The sequence below is a fragment of the Stegostoma tigrinum genome, chromosome 3 (genome assembly GCF_030684315.1).
Source record: "Stegostoma tigrinum isolate sSteTig4 chromosome 3, sSteTig4.hap1, whole genome shotgun sequence".
Taxonomy (NCBI): domain Eukaryota; kingdom Metazoa; phylum Chordata; class Chondrichthyes; order Orectolobiformes; family Stegostomatidae; genus Stegostoma; species Stegostoma tigrinum.
Genome location: NC_081356.1, coordinates 110,691,209 through 110,712,854, shown reverse-complemented (window position 1 = coordinate 110,712,854; position 21,646 = coordinate 110,691,209). Strand labels below are relative to the sequence as shown.

Sequence of the window (21,646 nt, the reverse complement as noted above, 5' to 3'; positions counted from 1 at the left end):
TGCTTTTTTAAGGTTCATTTGTGGGATGAGGTGTCACTAGCTAGGCCAGCATTTATTGTTCACCTCTAATTGCCCAGAGGGCAGTTAAGAGTTTAGAGTCACATGTAGGCCTGACTAGGTAAGAATGGGAGTTTCCTGCCCTAAAACATGGTAGTGAGCCAGATGGGTGTTTATAACAGTCAACAACAGATTCAAATTCTTCATTGTACTCTTAATTCCAGATTTTTTTTAAAAAACTGAATTCAAATTCCACCATCTGCCACGATGCATAACTTTCCTGGGTCACTGGATTAACAGTCCACTAGGTCTGTGCAATGCCTTTCAGGAAGGATTAGCTGTTAGGGAGAAGGTTCTGAGACACAATGACAATGTGTAAATCTTGACGTAGGCTCAAGTCAGGATGGCAGTGGTTTGGAGGAAACTTGGGCTTCTGTTTAATGAGTTATAACGTGGCGATTAGACAAGTTTGAAGTATTGATCCTTATGCCATAGTGTTGCAGACCGCTTGGCCCATCACGTCCATGTATCTCACTGTAGCACAATCCACCCGGTCCCTTTCCACTGCTCAGTTCTGTAGCCCTGCAAGCTTATCTCCCTCAACTGCTCATCTAATGTCTGTTTGAAATCATTGATCACCTACACATTCACTACCCTTGCTACCAGTAAATTCCAGGCCACTATCATTCACTATGCAAAACCAGGATCATTCTTTCATGTTCCCCGACATCTTTTGTTCAAATCTTAAATCTATGTTCCTCACCCTTCCACAATCTCTTTATCCCTTGTTTATTACATCTAAATCTGTTGTAAGCCAACAATTCTATGCCAAATGATCAAGGAACTTGAACATGGAGGTAGAAGTGACTTGAGGTTGTATATTTGCGGGGTTATTGTTGGGCTAAAAAGGATGATTCTGTCTGATATTTGTACGGTGTGATGTATATAAATAAATATCATTTACATTTCAGTTTAGGGTTTTGAATTTTGAACTCGTCGTATATGGGTTTTCCGTGTGTCTGAAGAGGTTTAATGATTACCTTGTCGTATGTCTCCACGTCATTGTGATTTCTTTTAAAACAGTTTGAGAGAGAGCCTCCAAAAATGAATGGGTTTTTCTTTACATCAGGGGAGTGTATGGGTGAATAAAGTACAGAATGTTGTACATTAAGCTTTCTAATGTGTTGTTCTAGATTTATTCTTTTTAAGTTTGGAGGAAACACCCATGGCTTAGAAAGCAACTTTTCAGTGTGTACTTCAGTTTGGGGTGGTTCTGCGCTGATTATGGATGTGTGAAGCAGTTACTCCTGAGAAAGAGAGAAGATAGTTTAAGATATGTTAAAAATAAAAACGACCTCAGAGTAGAGAGTTTATTAATAGATCAATCCCAAAAGTAAGTGTTGGGATATAACCTTGAAGATATATTTGAAGCTGAAAACAAGTAAACCCAGGTACATAAAGCCTCCTGGAAGAGGCTGTCAGATTCACCAGACTGTAAGATTATTTTTATTCCCTCGTGGGACATAGGCATTGCTGGCTGGCCCAGATACAAAGGAACACCTGCAAATTCCCCTCCAAGCTATTCACCATCCTGATTTAGAAATATATCACCAATCCTTCAGTATCATTGGATTAAAGTCCTGGAATTCCCTCCCTAAGGGTTCTCTGTATCTAGCAAATGTACTGCAGTTACTCACAGAAGCAGCTCACCACTTTCTTGAGGCTAATTAGAAATGGGCAATAAATTATTAGCCTGGTCAGTGAATGCCATGCCCCACAAGTGAATTTTTAAAAAACTGTTGAAATGTTCTTTTTTGATAAACTCTAATGGTCTTTGTTGAAACAAACACTGGCAGCCTCTTGTGAATATGTTCAGTAACTGACTTCCATGATCACTAAAAATGATAAGATAAAAAAGCCTTTCGAGTCAGGTCTCACTGTGGGGTCTGACATGTCTGATATGATCATCAGCCGGGAAGACAACAGAAATGTAAAAGGAATGTTGAATTGTCATAAAACTGAGTGACTATTTATTTTACTTTCTTCTTTGAATTTCAGTTGCCGCACTAATAATCGGAAAAGCCTGATAGGAAGCAGTCAGTCTGCAGCCCTTCCACGACCTCACTCTCCTCTCCCTGCTCATTCAGGTAAGAAATTACTATTTGAGACGAGCTTTTTATAATATTGTCATCGTACAGTGTGCTGAATTACAGTGCATTGGTGAATGAGAATAGGTCACTTAAGTAACAGTAAGTTTTATATTGCCAGTGTAATTATTAATCAGTTCATTCATGCAGATGATAATCTGTATAATGCATGGCATCTGAAGCAAGTATGCAAAGTTAAATATTACTTAGGCTGTTGACATGTTAATGTCTTAGGAGAGTATGCTGTGTAGACTATATGCTTCTAAAAAGTGTTGTCACAGAAGTCTGGAATATTTCATTATTCCTAGTTACAAAAGCTGAATTCTTAAACCTGGGCTGGATATCTGTCATGTATTCTGCTCTTGGGCCTTAATCAGTGACCCTTTTTATTCTGATTACCATTATTCCAGGGTATGTCTTCTATAAACAATCCAGTCTGCTGGTCTTTTAATGTTTATGGTCTCGGTCTTGACTCTGAGGTAGCATTGTACAAAGCCAGAGCTGTGAAGTGGTAAGCTGGGGCCTTGTTTGGCCTATCGGGTGTATGTAAATGATCCCGTGGATGGATTTGAACTTTTCAGTCAGTAGCCAGACAATATTTATCTCTCAATCAACACCTAAAAATAGATGACATGAACATTTATTTCATTGTTGCTTGTGAGAGCTCTCTGTGCGCAATTTGAGTGCTGCTTTCCTTGTGTTTCAAAAGTGCTTAATTTTTTGTAAAGCAATTTTGGGTTACCCAAGGTTGTGACAGGCATTGATTTTTCAATAAAATTATTTCTAAATGTAGCATTTTTCTGTGACAGAGGTTTTTGTCAATTTGTTGAATGCGTGGTATGAAAGTTTCTGTATGCATTTTGCTTAAAATTTCTTAATTTTTTTATTGTAGTGCCAAATGAGTCTGCACATTTTTTAAATTGGTAAAGCATATTGACACCTGTTTTGAATAATGTTAAACGAAACACTTTTAGAACCTTTCACTTCTATATTTTAGGTAGGAAAGACTTCATTAATGACATATGTTAATAATCTGAGCCACTCCGGAAGTGAAGCCTTTGATTATTGAATTAAATCCTATATCTACAAACAAGATGTAGCAGACATTTTAATCTGAACTTTTAACTTGCCTGACCTGGAAATGGATGGATCAGAAAGGTGGGGGAATGTCAGAAATCAAAAATATTTTGCACATCATTGTGTGAGATTTTCCGTCATAGTGTACGTGAATCCCGCACATGTTTCCCCATTCAGAAGCTGCCTTGGTTTCATGGCTGGAGGACCAGGCTTGGTTAGTGGGGCAGGGTAATCAATCCCAATCTGAGGCTGCTGATTCCTGGGATCCAGTTCGGAGATAATGGGAATGTGGGGGAGGAGAGTGGAGATGGAGGTAGCGGTTGACTGAATCTTTGAGGATGGGGGTTGAAAGGCATGGGGAGTTTTCCCCCACATTGAGCTTTGATCGGGCAGGTATCTGGGCAGCTATGCATTTACCTTCTGGGTTCAGGAACATTACACTTGGAAGTAGCTGCTACCACCTGATCACATTGAATGACCATAAGGTTCCCTCATTATTGAAGTACCACGTTCTCCTCAGAAGGGGATGTTTGCCTGCTGACCACACCCCCTTCAGTTTAAGTCAGAGATGAGTGTGTTGGTTTAGTTCAGGAATCTGATTTTTAAGACTTTTAATCCTCCTACCCACCCTAAATGCAATGTTAAATTAAAATCTCTTCTCTTCCTGCCTGCATAACCTGATTGTGTAAAAGATGTGTAGATTGACAAGGTGAAAAATGCCTAAAAGCGTCAGGCGGCAGCTTTAACTACAGAACCCAGCAGCTAACACTTAAATGGGCTTTCTGTAAATGTCCGCTTGAAGTTTGGCCTCTTGCCTGAATAGGAGCTGGTAGACGCAGACACGATAGTGTCTTTTAGGATGTGTCTGGACAGGTACGTGGATGGGCAAGGACCAAAGGGATACAGACCCTTAGAAAATAGATGGCAGGTTTAGACAGAGGAACTGAATTGGCGCAGGCTTGGAGGTCCGAAGGGCCTGTTCCTGTGCTGTAATTTTCTTTGTTCATTAAACCTATTGTCAGACTTCCGTTTTGCTCCCTAAGTTGATCAGGACTAGACTTTGAGACTACCGTTTTTACCTTGGGTATAATTTTTATATATTAGAAAATATTGCTCTCCTGGTAACAATGCACAGCTATCAAGAGTTGAAGTTAATTTGGAAGATAGAGCAGGAAAAATGGACAGTTTAGTCATAATCTAATACAGTTTGAATTTCAATGTGATGGAATCTGTTCTACACCATGATAAACCTGAGGATAAATCATGCACCACTAAGGAAGATGTTGAAACAAAAATTGCGTAAACTTCCTGTAGTGATAAAACAATTTTAGGTGATTAATACCAACTCAGTACTGTACAGGACTTTGGTGAGGGCGCAGCTGGAGAAATGTGTGCAGTTCTGGTTGTGACTCTGTAAACAGGATGTGATTGCACTGGAGGGGGTGCAGAGCAGACTCACCTGAGTGTTGCCTAGAATGGAGCATTTTTTCTATGAAGAGAGGCTGGATAAGCTCAGGTTGTTTTCTTTCGAGCAGAGAATGTTGAGGGGGTGACTTGATTGAGGTGCACAGGACAATGGACAGAGTGAAGAGAAAGGAGTTGTTTCCCTAAGTTGAAAGGTTAGAAACAAGGAGGCACAATTTTAAAGTGAAAAACAGGAGGTTTAGAGGGGATTTAAGGAAATGTTTGGTACCCAGAGGGTGGTGGGTTTCTGGAGTTCAGTGCCTGAAGGGGTAGTTGAGGTGGGTAGGCTCACACCCTTTTAAAAAGCACTTGGATGGGTACTCGAAGTGACATATAACATTCAAGGCTATGGGCCTAGAGCAGGAAAGTGCGACTGGCATTGATAGTCGTGTTTTTTTTGCAGTGCTGACTCCATGGACTGAAAGGTCTCTTCTGTACTGGATGATTCTATCTCTCAGATGCAAAAAGGAGTCCTCAGTTTTTGCTGAGTTAGCTTATTTCTTGCGCTCATATTAAAAGTGCAACAATAGATGTCTATGCACCTGATGTTGGGGGAGCAGTAAATCAGACATGGTTCCTGTTCCTGACTTCTAATCCGTCAACAACCTAGATTAATGTGACACTTTTTTACATAGGGTGGTTAGGGAGAGCCTTTTTCCTAGAATGGTGACGGCAAGCACGAGGGGGCAGAGCTTTAAATTGAGGGGTGAAAGATATAGGACAGATGGCAGAGGTAGTTTCTTTACTCAGAGTAGTAAGGGAATGGAACGCTTTGCCTGCAATGGAGTAGATTCGCCAACTTTAGGTACACTTAAGTCATCATTGGACAAGTATATGGACGTACATGGCGTAGGTTAGATGGGCTTGAGATTGGTATAACAGGTCGGCACAACATCGAGGGCCGAAGGGCTTGTACTGTGCTGTAATGTTCTGTGTTCTATGTTCTATGTTCTATGATTAATTCGTCATAAGTAAATCTGGGGATTATCTGTAACCTGACACCAAATCACGGAAAGTGGTAAGAAATGTGGTCACAGATGTGGGTTTTAAGAAGGATCTTGCAGGAGGAGTAGAGGGATTTAGGGAATGCCAATGCATTGTGCCTGGTCTGAAGGAACGGTGGTCAGTGCTGTGGGTGATGAATAAAAAACCTGGAATATCAAGATAAATAGGTCAGTTCCCCCACCCCCCCAAAAAAAAACCTAGATCACTTGTTTAATTTGTACTGTTTAGATCTTTGAATGGTACGACATTCATGAATGATTTCCAGGTCAGTTTACATGTTGCAGTCACCTTCAAAGCAAAATTCCCTTTGCAGGTCCCAGCTGTTGACATTCAAAGCTACAACAGTTCCACTGTTCTGTGCATGTTTCAGATTAGCCACCTGGTGGCCCCTATAAGTAATAATATCAACCCTTGCTGAATTCGAAGTATTTTTGTGCTCTCAGTTTACATCCAGAACTTAATAATCTTTGAGATTTCCCAAGCTCATTCCATTATCGTGTCAACTGTCTCATCACCCACTGGATTCGTTGTAATGTGCAGGTGACTACTTTATGTGGAAACCGGATGAAGCGGCTCTTTTAAAATTAATTGAAATAGTTCAAAACAGAAAGTTTAATTTTGACAAAAATCTGGCCTGCTGGTGGAGTGTGGGCAGGTGCAGCTGAAAGAATTAAATAAAGCTGAGTTTTTCCCAGCAATTTCTGTTTCAGTTGCAGCTGAAAGAAGCTGGTGTTGAATGTGAATTGCAGGCTGGTCGTTAGTGCTGAACTCATGCCGACCCTTGGGAACAGGAAAGTAAATGGCCATCGTTCCTACTGAGTTGCTATCTATTATTCACAACTACAGAATATATACACATAGGTACTGGGTGAAAATCACATCAGTTTTGGCTCTGGTAGCTGTAGTCAAATAGACCACTATTTTGGCTCCCATGAGGTACTGGTACGTGGATTAAATGCTGGTGTTTTCAGAATCGTATTCAAGTAAATTCAACTTTCTGAGGAGCAGAGGACTAAGAATGCTGGAACCCATGCTCAGCACCATTCTCAATTCCACAGATACCGAAGCAGCGTTGATCCATGAACAGCAAGACCTCAATGTCATCGGAGCTTGTGCACATTGTATTAACTAACGTTCACGTCACACAAGTGCCAGACACGTCAAACAAGAGAGAATCTACACCACACCTTAATGATCTGTGCCATCGCTGAATTCCCACTAACAACAGGCTGAGAATACCACCAACCAGAAACTGAACTGGACCAGCCGCATAAATGCTTTGGCCACGAGAGCAGTTCAAAAGCTAGCAGCTCTGTAGTGAATCATTTCCTGAGTTCCCAAATCCTGTACAGCAAGGCACAAGTCAGGATTGCTCCTCACTTGCCGCATGTGTACAGCTCCAATAATTCTGAGCAAGCTTGAGACGATCCTGGCTTGACTGGTGCCGTACCCACTTCCTTGAGCAATCACTTCCTTTGCTGTTGAACATAGGGGCAGCAGTGAGTGCTGTCTACAAGATGCATTTCAGTAACTCACCAAGGCTGCTTCGACAGCACCTCCCTAACAGGCAACCTGTAACCTAGGACAGACTAGAGAGCCCAGAACAAGGGGGGGCCATGGTCTCGGCGTACAGATTGGGTTGTTTGAGTGAGATGAGAAATTTCTTCACCTAAAGAGTGGTGAACTTGTGGAATTCTCTGCCAGAGAAAGCAGTTGTGATCAAATTGAAAAATATTTTCAAGGAGGAGGTAGATATAGCTCTTAGGGCTCAAGGGATAAAAGGGTATGGGGCGAAAGCAGGAACCGAGTACTGAGTTGGATGATCAGCCATGATCGTATTGAATGGTGGAACAGGATTGAAGGGCTGAATGCCTACTTAGCTTCTATTTTCAATGTCTCTGCTTCTAATGTGTATCACCTAGGAGGATAAAAATGGTAGATGCATGTGAACACCACCACCTGCTGACATCCCTTGAACAAACAAATGTGTTTTGCTCCAAAATGAACGCTTATTGGTCCCGGAGCAGCAGATAACTCGGTTTCTAAAAAGGCAAGAATTTTGCAATGGACCGATTCTTCTGAAATTGTAAGCCCACAATTATGTTGCTTCATTATTTGCTCTTCGTCCTCTCAAGTTTGCAGTTATTTCATACCTTTGTGTTGAATTCATTTATCCTTTTGACTCGAGATAACTATAAGTCAGTTCAAAACATCTGTACCTGGTTAACTGTTGTCACAGTACTCCAAGATTTTCTTTATTCACTTGTTAGGTGTGGGCTTTGATACCTGGGCCAGCATTTATTAATGATCCCTAGTTGCCCTTGACAATATGACAGTGAGCTTATTTTGAAGTGTTGCCATCCATGTGCTGTAGATAGACCCACAATTTCATAAGGAAGGGAATTCCATTTTTGCATTGTTTTTCTGATTTTAATCATAATTAGTTCAAATTACAGAACAAGTGCACAATGGTCCCTGCTAGATGTCAACCTTCAGATTGCTTCATACTAACATCAATGTTTACTCAATATTTCGCACATTCGGTGTATTGCTGCTGATTTGCATTGACAGCCTGGACGTAACTCCAATGTAGAGGCTGCAAGAGTTAAGTTTGGGAGTAGGTACTGACCAGAAAGATCCCAGACTTTATTTGTACTGTGCTGAGATCTTGTAGTGGCCTTGAGTGATCTGTTTAATGACAATCGCAAAACAGCAGTTCCCTCTCATTACCACCTTGCTTGTCTTCGACTTGTTGTGGTGTTAACAATGATTGTGAGTTGCCTTCTGCTGAAAAAAGGCATTGGAAACGAGCAATACTTCTCAAGTAAAATCAGATTACCACACGAACCTCCCTCCGTGGACAATGGTCTCTGATTCAATTTTTAATCACTGATGTGCTTTGGGTGTATGAGAAATTCCTCATATAAGTGCATTGTGGGACTTAAAATTCTAATTGTTGCTTTTACCCCACCCATACCTTTTCCAAACTCATAAGATAGTGAGATCAGATGCTCAGAACTACGCATTCTTGATCTCCCCTGCACCACACCTGCCCTGTTTTTGCATGGATTTACTTAGAGGTTTTCATAACAGTTGTCAAAGCTGTTCAGGATAATAAACCACCTGGAGTTACAAAGCACTCACAGTGGATGGATTATGCTGGAGGACCAAGGGTGTTAGTTCAGCACTGCAGAGGGGTGAGCGAAAGAGGCTGGACTCTCAGGTGGGATGAGGATTTGAGGGACTCTACACAGGGGATGATGGAGGAGATAATTAATTAGATATAGATAATTAGACAATTAATAATACTAGATGCTGATAAACTAGGTTTGATAAACTAATTACTCATTTGGCTGATGTTAAATTGAGTAGAATTAACCAGAGTGGAATTACAATGGACATGGAAGGACTGCTAACTATTGGATTGGACAGCAAGCTGAGCAGCACATGCTTTTTGATTTAATGCATATTTAAGAAAAGGCAGAGAGATAGTATGATCTTACGAAACACATGGCAAGTTCAAACATAAGACCATATAATGTTGCTTGTGAATCATTTGCAAGGTACATTGTTGTTACTGGGCATGTTACCAATGCCGACAATTACACAGCTATATCTGTGATTTAGGTTCCTGATGGTGGGTGAATCCAGAACCAGGTGTCAGACTTTAAGGATAAGGGACAAACCTTTTATGATTGACATGAGAAATTTCTTCACCCAGAGAGTTGTGAGCCTATGGAATTCACCACCACAGGAAATGGTTGTGTCTTCAAGAAGGAGGTAGCTAAAACTCTTGTAGGTAAAGGGGTCAAGAAATGTAGGGAAAGGACAGGATTAGGATATTGAGCTCGATGATCAACCATGATCATGTTAAATAGTGAATAAGACTTTCAACAAAATGTATAGTGAATGTTTAAATTCCCTTGCATTTCTGTTGTTTAATCTGAATAGTTTATTACCTTGGAACCTCAGCAGGCACTTTAGTTTCTTTGTTACAGACAGCCCCAAATTCCAGTGTTCCTCAGAGCTCTATCATGTCTGTAAATATGACCTTACAGACAAAAGACCAGAATAATCAAGCTAATGTTACTATTGAAGAAAGGATGAAGAGTCTGAAACTTCCTTCTGTACTTGTGGATAATTTCTACATTAATACCTCTTGCAGTGCAGAAAAGTTATTTTAAAACAATGCAAAAGGTAAATGGAGAATGATTGGCTTTAAATGAGCAGCAGTGAAGGAAGAAAGGGAGGAGGTCAGCATCTCCTAGGCAGACACAAACATAAGTCAGGGGTGCATCATGATTGTGGGGGAAGGAAACTTTGTTTTCTTATTGTTATATCTTCACCACTTTCAGATCGAGAATCTCAACATAAGTTTCCGTTCCTTTGGTGAATGATTCAAGATAGTTTTATTCAAAGTGCAGGGAAATGTTCAACATCTCAGTAACTCTTAAGCAGCTGACTGCCTTAAAAGTTGTGATCCAAGAAAGGACAAGAACGGAATTCTTGAAACATTTTAGACGCTACACTGTAATAAACTGTATGGTAATGAGAGATTAACAATTGAATTGTGAAGCTCTGCATTCCTGAATCTCAGATTTTGTCCATATTTTACATTTTCATTAACAAATGTGTAGTAAATCCTTTTGGTTACTTGTGCAATAACATGTTCAGTTGGTAACATACTGGATGATTTTACAGTTCTGCTTTCTTTTCACCACCATCATCTTAATTCTCACACCTCGTCAGAGGTAACAGCCAACTAATTGACAAAGTTAACATGTGAGCAATTAAGAAGGCATATGGGACATTAGCCTTTCTTGCAGGGTGGAATAGAATATAAAAGTAGGGAAATCCTGTCACCAAGGGACAGGGTATCAGAGACCTGAACTAAAGCACTCTGTACACTGTACACTTATTCATGGAGAGATGTATATGCTTTGGAGATAGCTGAGACACAACTGCTACCAGCTATGCTGTTGATATGTCAGCATGGGAATAGAATGGAAAACTAAATTAAGAATATTTTAGATCCAGGAATTGTAGCAAGAACAGTTCTACTTGACTGTTCTTCCGGTGTAATACACTTCCTTTGATGTTTAAATGTTCTCAAAAATAATTGTAAACTATGTTTTTATATCTGAGGGCTTTGAGTGTGTGTAACGCCATTGATGACTTGCAACAGCAATTCAACACTGTGGCTGACCGGTGCATGTCACATTGACTAATGATTGTTGTTGGCATGTACTGCTTTCTAAGCAGGAGCTACATTGTAGGCTGCAGTTGATAGTGGGATCCATTAAATCTCCTGAATGCGCAGATCATTTGAAAGTAATGTATATGTTTTATTTAAAAATAAATGTTTCCTTCATAGTTTTTCATCAGTACTCAGGTGAATTAATATTTCCCATTACAGGGTGCTTGTATTTCATTAATGGTTATCTTAATGATGTCAATTTAGCGTGAAAGAGAGGTAGTTATGATGAAAGTGAGGATGTATTATAGCACATTTAGGTGCTTGCTTGACTCTTACAAAATATGTAGTTGATGTGCACTCGACATTTCAGATTATACGTTTGTCAGAGAGGATTCTTTTTAATGTGTAATGTTTATGAGGACTCAGTCTGCCTGCCATTGTGAATTAGAAATTCTTTAAAATGGTTGTAAACTAGCATTTTTAAGACAATTGGTTGTCAGAAGTCTTACAAATCAAATATCATTCATGACATGAAACCTGGTGTTGTCTACTGCACCGAAATAAAATGGCTACATTTGCAATTAATCAAAACTCCCTCATGGTGTTGAAATATAACATTCAACCTTCAAGTTTAGAATCTAGTTTGAAATCACAAAGATTGTCTAAGTTTTTTTTTAAAAATGCCAATTAAATATTTTCTGCAGTGTGTCTCCCTTGAGGTGACATAGTTCATTACCTGCTAAATGCATGACAGGCACACCAGGCTACTCAATCACAGCAGGAACATTGAAGCTAATTACTGCATTGCTAGCCCAATCTGCAAATTAGCTACATAACAGCCCAGTGAAATCTAGTAGCAGTGAGATTTTGGCATGAAGTGAGGCTTCCCATATGGATGGAGAATTATCTGGAAGAATCTTCTGCTTAAATGTCCCATTTCCATGTTTATTAATAGATGCTCAATATGAGCTCAAGTGCAAGTACCTGTCTCGGTACATGACGGCATCGCTGATATGAATGTTGTGGAAATTACACACCAGTAAAATCATTGAGTTATATTTTTGCTTTCATCTTTCTCAGCTGCTATTTGTTATTGTTGGAGGGTGTCATTTTCCTCCAGAAATCTGAGAAATGTGGCTCACCAAATAGAGTAGAAATTGTGTCCAATGGAAGCCATCCATTTCTGTTCATGTTATCACAAACCTTCCTAATCTTGTGTTCAAGTCAAGCTAAGCCTCTGCAGCCCAATTGAGAAAAGTCCTGACCTCAACTCATTCTTAGCTGTAACCCCTCATTCTGGAACATCCCAATTGAATTCCTGTTGACTTTTTAATCTTGCTGTCATAATATTTTTTCCTAATTTTCTCCCCTATTCCCTCATCACAGTTGTAATCCCTGCTTATTTTTTTTTAGATTTCCCATGCAATAAAGACCCTGTTTTAAGTTGCCTCATTCAGAGTTGCTCACTTCAGTTTCATGGAAGCAATGAGATGGCTGTAAAGTGTGCACTCAAGGTATCAGGACTTGCTTGAAACAGTACACTTTGAAACTCTGCAAGATGGTTTTGTGTGAACAGCATCCAAACCAGCAGTATTCTGTACATGGTATATGATTGTCTTTACTGCAGCCTGCTTGACCACATCTTCCTGTTTGCTACCTTTTGCCTGCTCTATGACCTGCTCCTGCTCCCTGCTGTCAACTATCAGCTTGTTGACCCTCCTCGCTGCCTCCTGATCACTCTTTTCTTCCACGACTCTCCCTGCTCAGACGCAAACAATTCCCTATCCTTTTGATAGTTCAGTGAAATAGCCTTAAAATATATTCAGAGTAAAATGATTCAGTTCTACAATTGCACCATAATAATTGATGGCTTCTAAACTTGGACTGTTCAAGTAACCCTTATACTTTCTTTTTTGTACTCTACCATTTACATCGTCAGGTGACTAATTCTGGCTCAATGACAGGCTTAGGAGAGTATGCCTGAAGTAGTCCAAGTGCTCTATCCCAGAGCTTTTGAAAAACTGTGCATCAAAATGTATACAGACTCCCTACATCATCTGAAAGCATGTCTTTTTCTGGCAGAAGTGAAAAATTCTCCATCACTCTGCTCTTAAAGTGTAACCATAATCATTGCCTCCAACAGGTTTACAACTGCTAATTTGCACTAAACATCTGGATTGAAAAATGATCTTGGCATTGTTATTTAGCTGCATTTGCATTTCCAAAGAATTTTATATCTGTACTTGCTAGCTGTCTGTTTACCTACCAAAACATAATTAATTATCTTGTGATTTTGAATTATATTGGCCCTACCCCAATCTGTTCATTCTATTAAGCTGTTTTAAGTCCTCCCCGACTCTGTAATAATCCTTCACCTTGTTAGTCAACTCAATCCCCAGTTGTCTGTTTTCAGCAGGTTAATCTCCACACTCTTGGACAAGGCCAGGCAATGGAATCTTGATTCACAATCAGCATGCAGTAACTGTTCCTACCTCACGTGCACAGATAATGTTTGCGAACTGGATTGGCTCATCTGCTTTTACCAACAGAAGAAGGTTTTTTGAAATTTATTTTCAGTTTTAGGAGTCAGTCCATTTTTTACTATTTCCAGTTGCTTTTTAGAAGTGGTGGTAATTGTCTTTTTAAACAGCTGCCCTCATATCTGGTAATGATGTAGCCACAGTGATCCTCGGGATGGACTTCCACTTTGGTCTAACAGCGGTGTAGAAATAGTGACAAATCTCCAAGCCAGGGTTGTATGCACTATGGAGGGGAACTTGCAAGTGGTGGCATTCCCATGCATTTGCTGCCCTCGTCCTACTAGGAAGTAGAAGTTGCGGTTTGGAGATGCTGTTAAAGGAGCCTTAGAAAGTTGCTGCAGTGCATCTTGTTGATTCTAATTGCTGCAGTCACAGTACGTTGGTGGTGGAGGGAGTTAATGTGGCCGATAGGATGCTGATCAAATTTGTTTCAGAGATAGTAAGACTGCAGATGCTGGAGAATTTGAGATAACAAGGAAATTACAAGAAAGTTGCATCGAGTTGCGTGATGTCCAGGTGCTTTTTGAAGAAGAGTCTAGGCCCGAAATGTCAGCTCTCCTGCTCTTGTGATGCGCCTTGGCCTGCTGTGTTCATCCAGCTCTGCACCTTGCTGATCAAACTTCTTCCTTTGAATAGTAATGGTGCTGAGCTACTTGAGTGCTATTGAAGCTGCAGTCATCCAGCAAGTGGGGAGTTTTACATTGGAGCATGAACAGTCAAGCCACTTGGCTCGGAATTCCCAAGTTCCTACCTGTTCTGATGTCCAGGTGTTGATATGGCTGGTCAATTTAAGTTTATGGTAAAAGTTAGTCTCAGGAGCTTGATGCAAAGATACTGTCCTTGAGGCATCTTATTTATAGCACGTGGGGAATACATGTATGCCCTTGAATTTGATGTATTCCGAACATTTTTAATGCATCTTTCATTTCATCTCATATCTACGTTAATCAATTTTTTTGTATCACCAAAAGACAATGATTACTACCATCACACTAACCTTCAAATCAATTGCTGTATGCAGTCAGACCTGGGAGTACAAGGATCAGTTGTGAAAATAATTTTCCTTCGTGGCAGAATTTCAGTGTTCATTTGGTTTGCCACTTCATTTTCGCTGGCCGTTTTGGGCTGTTCCAAGGGTGTGAACAGAGACTGACAGGTCCCAGGGGTACTGGTGCCAATTGGATATGTGTTCGTTTTCTGACTCCAATTCCAGCATTACTTATTTTTTTTAACCGAAGTTGGTTTGGGATCAGGAGGGAGATGCGTGGCCAGTTAGGCTCATGAGCAATCTTGTGAGGTGTGTTGAAAGGAGGCTAAGTGGAACGCAACCCCTACCCCCTGACACTCCCCTGCTACTGGAAACTATCTTAGCTGCCTGGAGATGAGAGCTCAGGGCACCACCGACTCCCCTGTTGAGTAATTCCGCAGCCCCCTCCAAAACCTACCACAGTGCTGAATATTATTACGTAAAGCTCCAGGTAGGTCGACAGTATGTGCTGGATTCAAGTAGCTTCCCTACCCTCAAAGTTGGTTGCCCCACATTTGAAGTTTCCTTTAAGTTGAAGCCAAATGCTTTACTTGGAGTAAACAGATCTGTAGAGATGGCCAGGATTGACATTGCTGCACATAGAATGACCTTTAGTTGAGAGAATTATGGCGCCAGCATTAATTAGAAATTGTGCAATGAAATGTTCGTGTGTTTTAAAGAAGGTACTGCATATGTCCTGGATTTAAGTGAAAGTCTTTCAGTTAATTATCAAATTGTAAGGCACAACAAGTCAGTTAACTGCAAGTACTCCATACTTTTTTTTAGTTTTGTGCTTGCTTGACTGAAAGCTGAGGATTTAAATTACATCAGTAAATAAGGTGTTTCCAAGTAAAAGGCCCTCACATTTTCCAAGATAATCTTCAACAATCTTCCATCAAATTTCATTTATTTTTACCAGATGCAGACTGGTAAACAGACTGTTTTATCGTGAAAGAGAATGACGCGAAACAAAAGGGATGTTGAAAATAATCTTGTGAGGCTGGATGAACACAGCAGGCCAAGCAGCATCTCAGGAGCACAAAAGCTGACGTTTCGGGCCTAGACCCTTCTTCAGAGAGGGGGATGGGGAGAGGGAACTGGAATAAATAGGGAGAGAGGGGGAGGCGGACCGAAGATGGAGAGTAAAGAAGATAGGTGGAGAGAGTATAGGTGGGGAGGTAGGGAGGGGATAGGTCAGCCCAGGGAAGATGGACAGGTCAAGGAGGTGGGATGAGGTTAGTAGGTAGATGGGGGTGCGGCTTGAGGTGGGAGGAAGGGATGGGTGAGAGGAAGAACCGGTTAGGGAGGCAGAGACAGGTTGGACTGGTTTTGGGATGCAGTGGGTGGGGGGGAAGAGCTGGGCTGGTTGTGTGGTGCAGTGGGGGGAGGGGACGAACTGGGCCGGTTTAGGGATGCAGTAGGGGAAGGGGAGATTTTGAAACTGGTGAAGTCCCCATTGATACAATTAGGCTGCAGGGTTCCCAAGCGGAATATGAGTTGCTGTTCCTGCAACCTTCGGGTGGCATCATTGTGGCAGTGCAGGAAGCCCATGATGGACATGTCATCTAGAGAATGGGAGGGGGAGTGGAAATGATTTGCGACTGGGAGGTGCAGTTGTTTGTTGTGAACTGAGCGGAGGTGTTCTGCAAAGCGGTCCCCAAGCCTCCGCTTGGTTTCCCCAATGTAGCGGAAGCCACACCGGGTACAATGGATACAATATACCACATTGGCAGATGTGCAGGTGAACCTCTGCTTAATGTGGAATGTCATCTTGGGGCCTGGGATAGGGGTGTGGGAGGAGGTGTGGGGACAAGTGTAAAATTTCCTGCGGTTGCAGGGGAAGGTGCCAGGTGTGGTGGGGTTGGAGGGCAGTGTGGAGCGAACAAGGGAGTCACGGAGAGAGTGGTCTCTCCGGAAAGCAGACAGGGGAGGGGATGGAAAAATGTCTTGGGTGGTGGGGTCGGATTGTAAATGGCGGAAGCGTCGGAGGATGATATATTGTATCCGGATGTTGGTGGGGTGGTATGTGAGAACGAGGGGGATCCTCTTGGGGCGGTTGTGGCAGGGGCGGGGTGTGAGGGATGTGTTGCGGGAAATGCGGGAGACGCAGTCAAGGGCGTTCTCGACCACTGTGGTGGGGAAAGTTGTGGTCCTTGAAGAACGTGGACATCTGGGATATGCGGGAGTGGAATGCCTCATCGTGGGAGCAGATGCGGCAGAGGTGGAGAAATTGGGAATAGGGGATGGAATGTTTGCAGGAGGGTGGGTGGGAGGATGTGTATTCTAGGTCGCTGTGGGAGTCAGTGGGCTTGAAATGGACATCAGTTTCTAGGTGGTTAACCCTCTACATTGGGGAAACCAAGCGGGGGAGGCTTGGGGACCACTTTGCAGAACACCTCCGCTCGGTTCTCAACAAACAACTGCACCTCCCAGTCGCGAACCATTTCAACTCCCCCTCCCATTCCTCAGATGACATGTCCATCATGGGCCTCCTGCAGTGCCACAATGATGCCACCCGAAGGTTGCAGGAACAGTAACTCATATTCTGCTTGGGAACCCTGCAGCCCAATGGTATCAATGTGGGCTTCACCAGCTTCAAATTCTCCCCTTCCCCCACCGCATCCCAAAACCAGCCCAGCCTGTCTCCGCTTCCCTAACCTGTTCTTCCTCTCACCCATCCCTTCCTCCCACCTCAAGCTGCACCTCCATTTCCTACCTACCACCTCATCCCGCCTCCTTGACCTGTCCATTTTCCCTGGACTGACGTATCCCCTCCCTACCTCCCCACCTATACTCTCCTCTCTCCCTATCTTCTTTTCTCTCCATCTTCGGTCAGCCTCCCCCCCTCTCCATATTTATTCCAGTTCCCTCTCCCCATCCCCGTCTCTGACGAAGGTTCTAGGCCCGAAACGTCAGCTTTTGTGCTCCTGAGATGCTGCTTGGCCTGCTGTGTTCAGCCAGCTTCACACTTTTTATTAACTTGCCATCTGGTTCATTTGTTTTATAGGTTTATGGCAGTTTATGCTTAAGTGGCTGGAATACTCAATGTTGCACGTAGGCAGCCCAGAGATTACTGAACCAGTAAGACAGCTTTCGCTGGATCAGCCAACAAAGTACACTTTCTTCTTTGAGGTAAAGAAACTGTAATTTAACAGATTCTTGAACCTCTGGTGGTAACGTAGTGGCTCAGTGGTTATCACTGCTGCCTCACTGTACCAGGAACCCAGGTTCCATTTCAGCCTTAGGCAACTGTGTGGGAGTTTCTTTGTTCCTGCCATGCTGCATGGGTTTCCTCTGGGTGCTCCAGTTTCCTCCCATAGTCGAAAGATGTGCAATTTAGGTGGATTGGCTGCCCCAAATTGCCCATAGTGTTCAGGGATGCAGACCAAATAGATTCACAATGGGAAATGCAGGGTTTCAGGGATAGGGTAGGAGTTGTGGATCTGGATGGGAGGCTCTTCAGAGGGGCGGTGTGGCCTTGATGGGCCGATTGGCTGCTTCCACACTGAAGGGATTTTGTGATACTATGGTGAGAGCCGAGCACATCATTCAGGTACTGTATTGTTGAAATCACATATTACTAGTCAATCAAGAAAAGAACTGGATGTTTTCACTCCGTGCACAAAGGTAGGTGAATTTGTTTTGTAGGCCTGGCTTCATGAAATCCTCGATGTTTTCGTAACTCAGTTTTTCCATTGGCCTGTATAACACGACCATCCCTCATTCATTTGATTGAATTTGAAACACGCTAACCCTAATTCCTTGCCTACATAGGAACATTTTCCAAAGATATAAAATCAGTATGTGTAACCATTCCTAAATAAAACAGAAATATTGCTGAGTTGGACACATTGAGAGAAGTTTATTTTCCTTTCTGTGTGTGCACTTTAACTCTTCATAATGTGCTTTGTGAATCAGGCGAACCTTTAAATTCCTCCTCACTGGACACAATCTGATGGTCACTTGTAACAAATGTTTTATTTTTGTATTTAAACTGTACATAAAAGTTTTCAGATTAATTTGATTTGAACAGATTGTAAAAGATTTCAGGTGATTTGAAAAGCATCAGATAGTGACAAAAAAAGTCAGAATTTTGAGAGGAGTCATTCTAGAAAATAAGTCTCACATCTGTAGTGCTAACTTTGATCATTAGAAATTGGTCAGAAGCAAAAAAAGCATTCCACATTGATGCTTTCATACATTACAAGAGAAATTGTTAATGAAAGGATGCTAGGAATGTCCACTGTACACAAAACGCTAATTTTATTGGATTGCTTGCGAATTTTGTTTCTATAAAAAAAGCCTTGCCCTGACCCACAAAGGTAACAGAGCAAACAAAATTCAGGAAAAGCAAAATATTTTCTTTACAAGCAGCATCTCATCTTTTAATTAGTCTTGATGCTGCAATAAAAGTCAGTTTAATTGCATAACTATTGCCAACAAAAACAGCAGTTGCTCAGCATGTTTATCGATCTCTGAGGTAATTGCAGTTTTCATCTTTGCTTATTATAGTACTTAGGTTAGCCTTCAAATACCTCACAATGGAAGATACATACACACCAAACCGATGATTTGATTTCACTATAATTATTATTCCATTCACTCGCCACTGGTTCCACTCCCTCTTTGGAAGGTTCTGTTGTTGGAGAGGTTTTGTTGCAGATTCACCACAATGATACAGGGCCTTAGTGGGGCTTAAATTGAGGACAGTTTCCATGAATTTGGCTTGCATTCCCCCCAGTATGGAAGGTTGAATGTCTGATAGAGGATCTACAAATATTAAATAACTTAGATAGGATTGATACAGGAAATGATTTCCTCTAGTGATTCAGAAATTAGAGCTCGTAAAATCATACTGCACAGGAGACCATTCGATCCACTGTACCCATGAAGTCCCCGTCCTCTTTCCTTCCCTGATAGCCAGATACATTTTGCTTCAACTTGAAAATATAGCTAGGCTACTTATAAGGGAAATTGGGAAACCCTTTTTGATACAAAGTGTAGGAGAAATCTGGAATACTCTCCTCCAATGAGGATACAGAGATACTTGGAACCTTTTGACTGAGTTTGATCAGTTCTTATCAGACAAGGCTATCAAGGGCGATGCAGTGTTCATGCTCAGATTAGTCTCGAACTAACTGAATGTGGCAGAGTATGCTCAAGGGAATGTATGCAACCAGAATTTTTGTAACCTTGCTGCTTTTTGATCCTAAGCTGAGTTTTGATCCTGTCATGTTTTTCATCAAACAGACTGCCTATTTACATCTCCGTAACATTGACCATCCCTACTCCTGCATTAGCTTGTCTGCAGCTGAAACCCTTTCCTTGCCCGTTTGCAATCTGTGACCAGCCGTACCTTAACTTGCGCTGCGTGCTGTTCACCCAGCTTTCCTGTGATTGCTGGCATACATTGACTTCCATCTGCCTTAGCTTTATTTTGAATTTGTCATGCTCATTATCGAACGCCTCCATGGTCTCGCCCATGTTTTCAACCAAGTGTACACCAGTCCTCAGGCATTCCCTACCTTAACAGCTCAAACCTGTGAGCTCTCTCGCACTCTCTCTGTTCTTTAAAATTCCCTTAACACCTGCCTATTAAACCAAACATTTGTCACTCCTCCTGCGGTTCTCCTTTGGCTCAGTATCAATTCTTACCACATTGCAGTGCAATTCACTGAAATGCAATGTTTTCTTAATGCAGCTTCCAAACTGCAAGTGGCCCTTTAAATATATCCCTCTGATCCCAAACCTGGAGGAAATTGTTTACTTTAGCAACAACACTTAACATATCATCTGACGTTCTTGGCAATCCACCATTGATCTTAAGAGTCGAAAGTAAACTATGGAGAAACATACAAAAGAACTTTACATCTGACTCTCGTACCAGCTGAGGTTACTTGAAGGTCCTTTCTTCTCGATTTTACCCTTCACCTGAGGCCTCATGACCCTCGGGTTAAACTCACCGCAAGTTGTCTCTCTGTAATAAGAGAGCAGCCCTATAGCCCTTTGGGACAATGGGGACTTTACCTTAACTTTATATTCACGTACACTGAAAATAATATACAGAATGGCAAAAAGCAAAGCTATATGTGAGCACAAATATACATTGCTGGCTAAATGTCAATGATACCTCTAAAATCTGCACATTTAGCATTGTAGGATTGATTTATTTCTCAATCACACGGCTGTATAGGATATTGGTTAGGCCACTCTGAGAATGTTGCATACAATTCTGGTCTCTCTGCAGGAAGGATGTTGTGAAACTTGAAAGAGTTCGGAAAAGCTGCACAAGGATGTTGCCAGGATTGTGATCAGAGATAATGGGATCTGCAGATGCTGGAGAATCCAAGATAATAACGTGTGAAGCTGGATGACCACAGCAGGCAAAACAGCATCTCAGGAGCACAAAAGCTGATGTTTCAGGCCTATACCCTTCATCAGAGAGGGGATGGGGAGAGGGCTCTGACATAAATAGGGAGAGTGGGGGAGGCGGACCGAAGATGGATAGAGAAGATAGGTGGAGAGGAGAGTATAGGTGGGGAGGGAATAGGTCAGTCTGGGGAGGACGGACAGGTCAAGGAGGCGGGATGAAGGTTAGTAGGGAGGAAACGGAGGTGCGGCTTGAGGTGGGAGGAGGGGATAGGTGAGAGGAGGAACAGTTTAGTGAGGCGGGGACGAACTGGGCTGGTTTTGGGATGCAGTGGGGGAGGGGACGAGCTGGGCTGGTTTTGGGATGCAGTGGGGGAGGGGACGAGCTGGGCTGGTTTTGGGATGCTAGTTTTGGTTTCTGAACCGAGCGGAGGTGTTCCAAGCGGAGGGTTGGGGACCGCTTTGCAGAACACCTCCGCTCGATTCGCAATAAACAACGGCACCTCCCAGTTGCGAACCATTTTAACTCCCCCTCCCATTCCTTAAATGACATGTCCATCATGAGCCCCCTGCAGTGCCACAATGATGCCACCCGAACGTTGCAGGAACAGCAACTCCTATTCCGCTTGGGAACCCTGCAGCCCAATGGTATCAATGTGGACTTCACAAGCTTCAAAATCTCCCCCTCCCCCACTGCATCCCAAAACCAGACCAGCTTGTCCTCGCCTCCCTAACCTGTTCTTCCTCTCACCTATCCCCTCCTCCCACCTCAAGCTGCACCTCCATTTCCTCCCTACTAACCTCATCCCGCCTCCTTGACCGG

At 42.3% G+C, this 21,646-nt stretch overlaps 1 protein-coding gene across 13 annotated transcripts in view; it reads left to right on the top strand.

Moving 5' to 3' along the window:
• The window catches only part of LOC125450809 (microtubule-associated serine/threonine-protein kinase 4-like), a 457,413-nt gene that overhangs the window by 333,384 nt on the left and 102,383 nt on the right, over positions 1 to 21,646 (top strand). For all 13 annotated transcript variants that reach the window (XM_059644830.1, XM_048527021.2, XM_059644829.1 and 10 more), the window contains one exon: positions 2,056 to 2,144. In XM_059644830.1, coding sequence (XP_059500813.1) covers positions 2,056 to 2,144 — 89 coding nt within the window. The remainder of the gene's footprint in view (positions 1 to 2,055; positions 2,145 to 21,646) is intronic.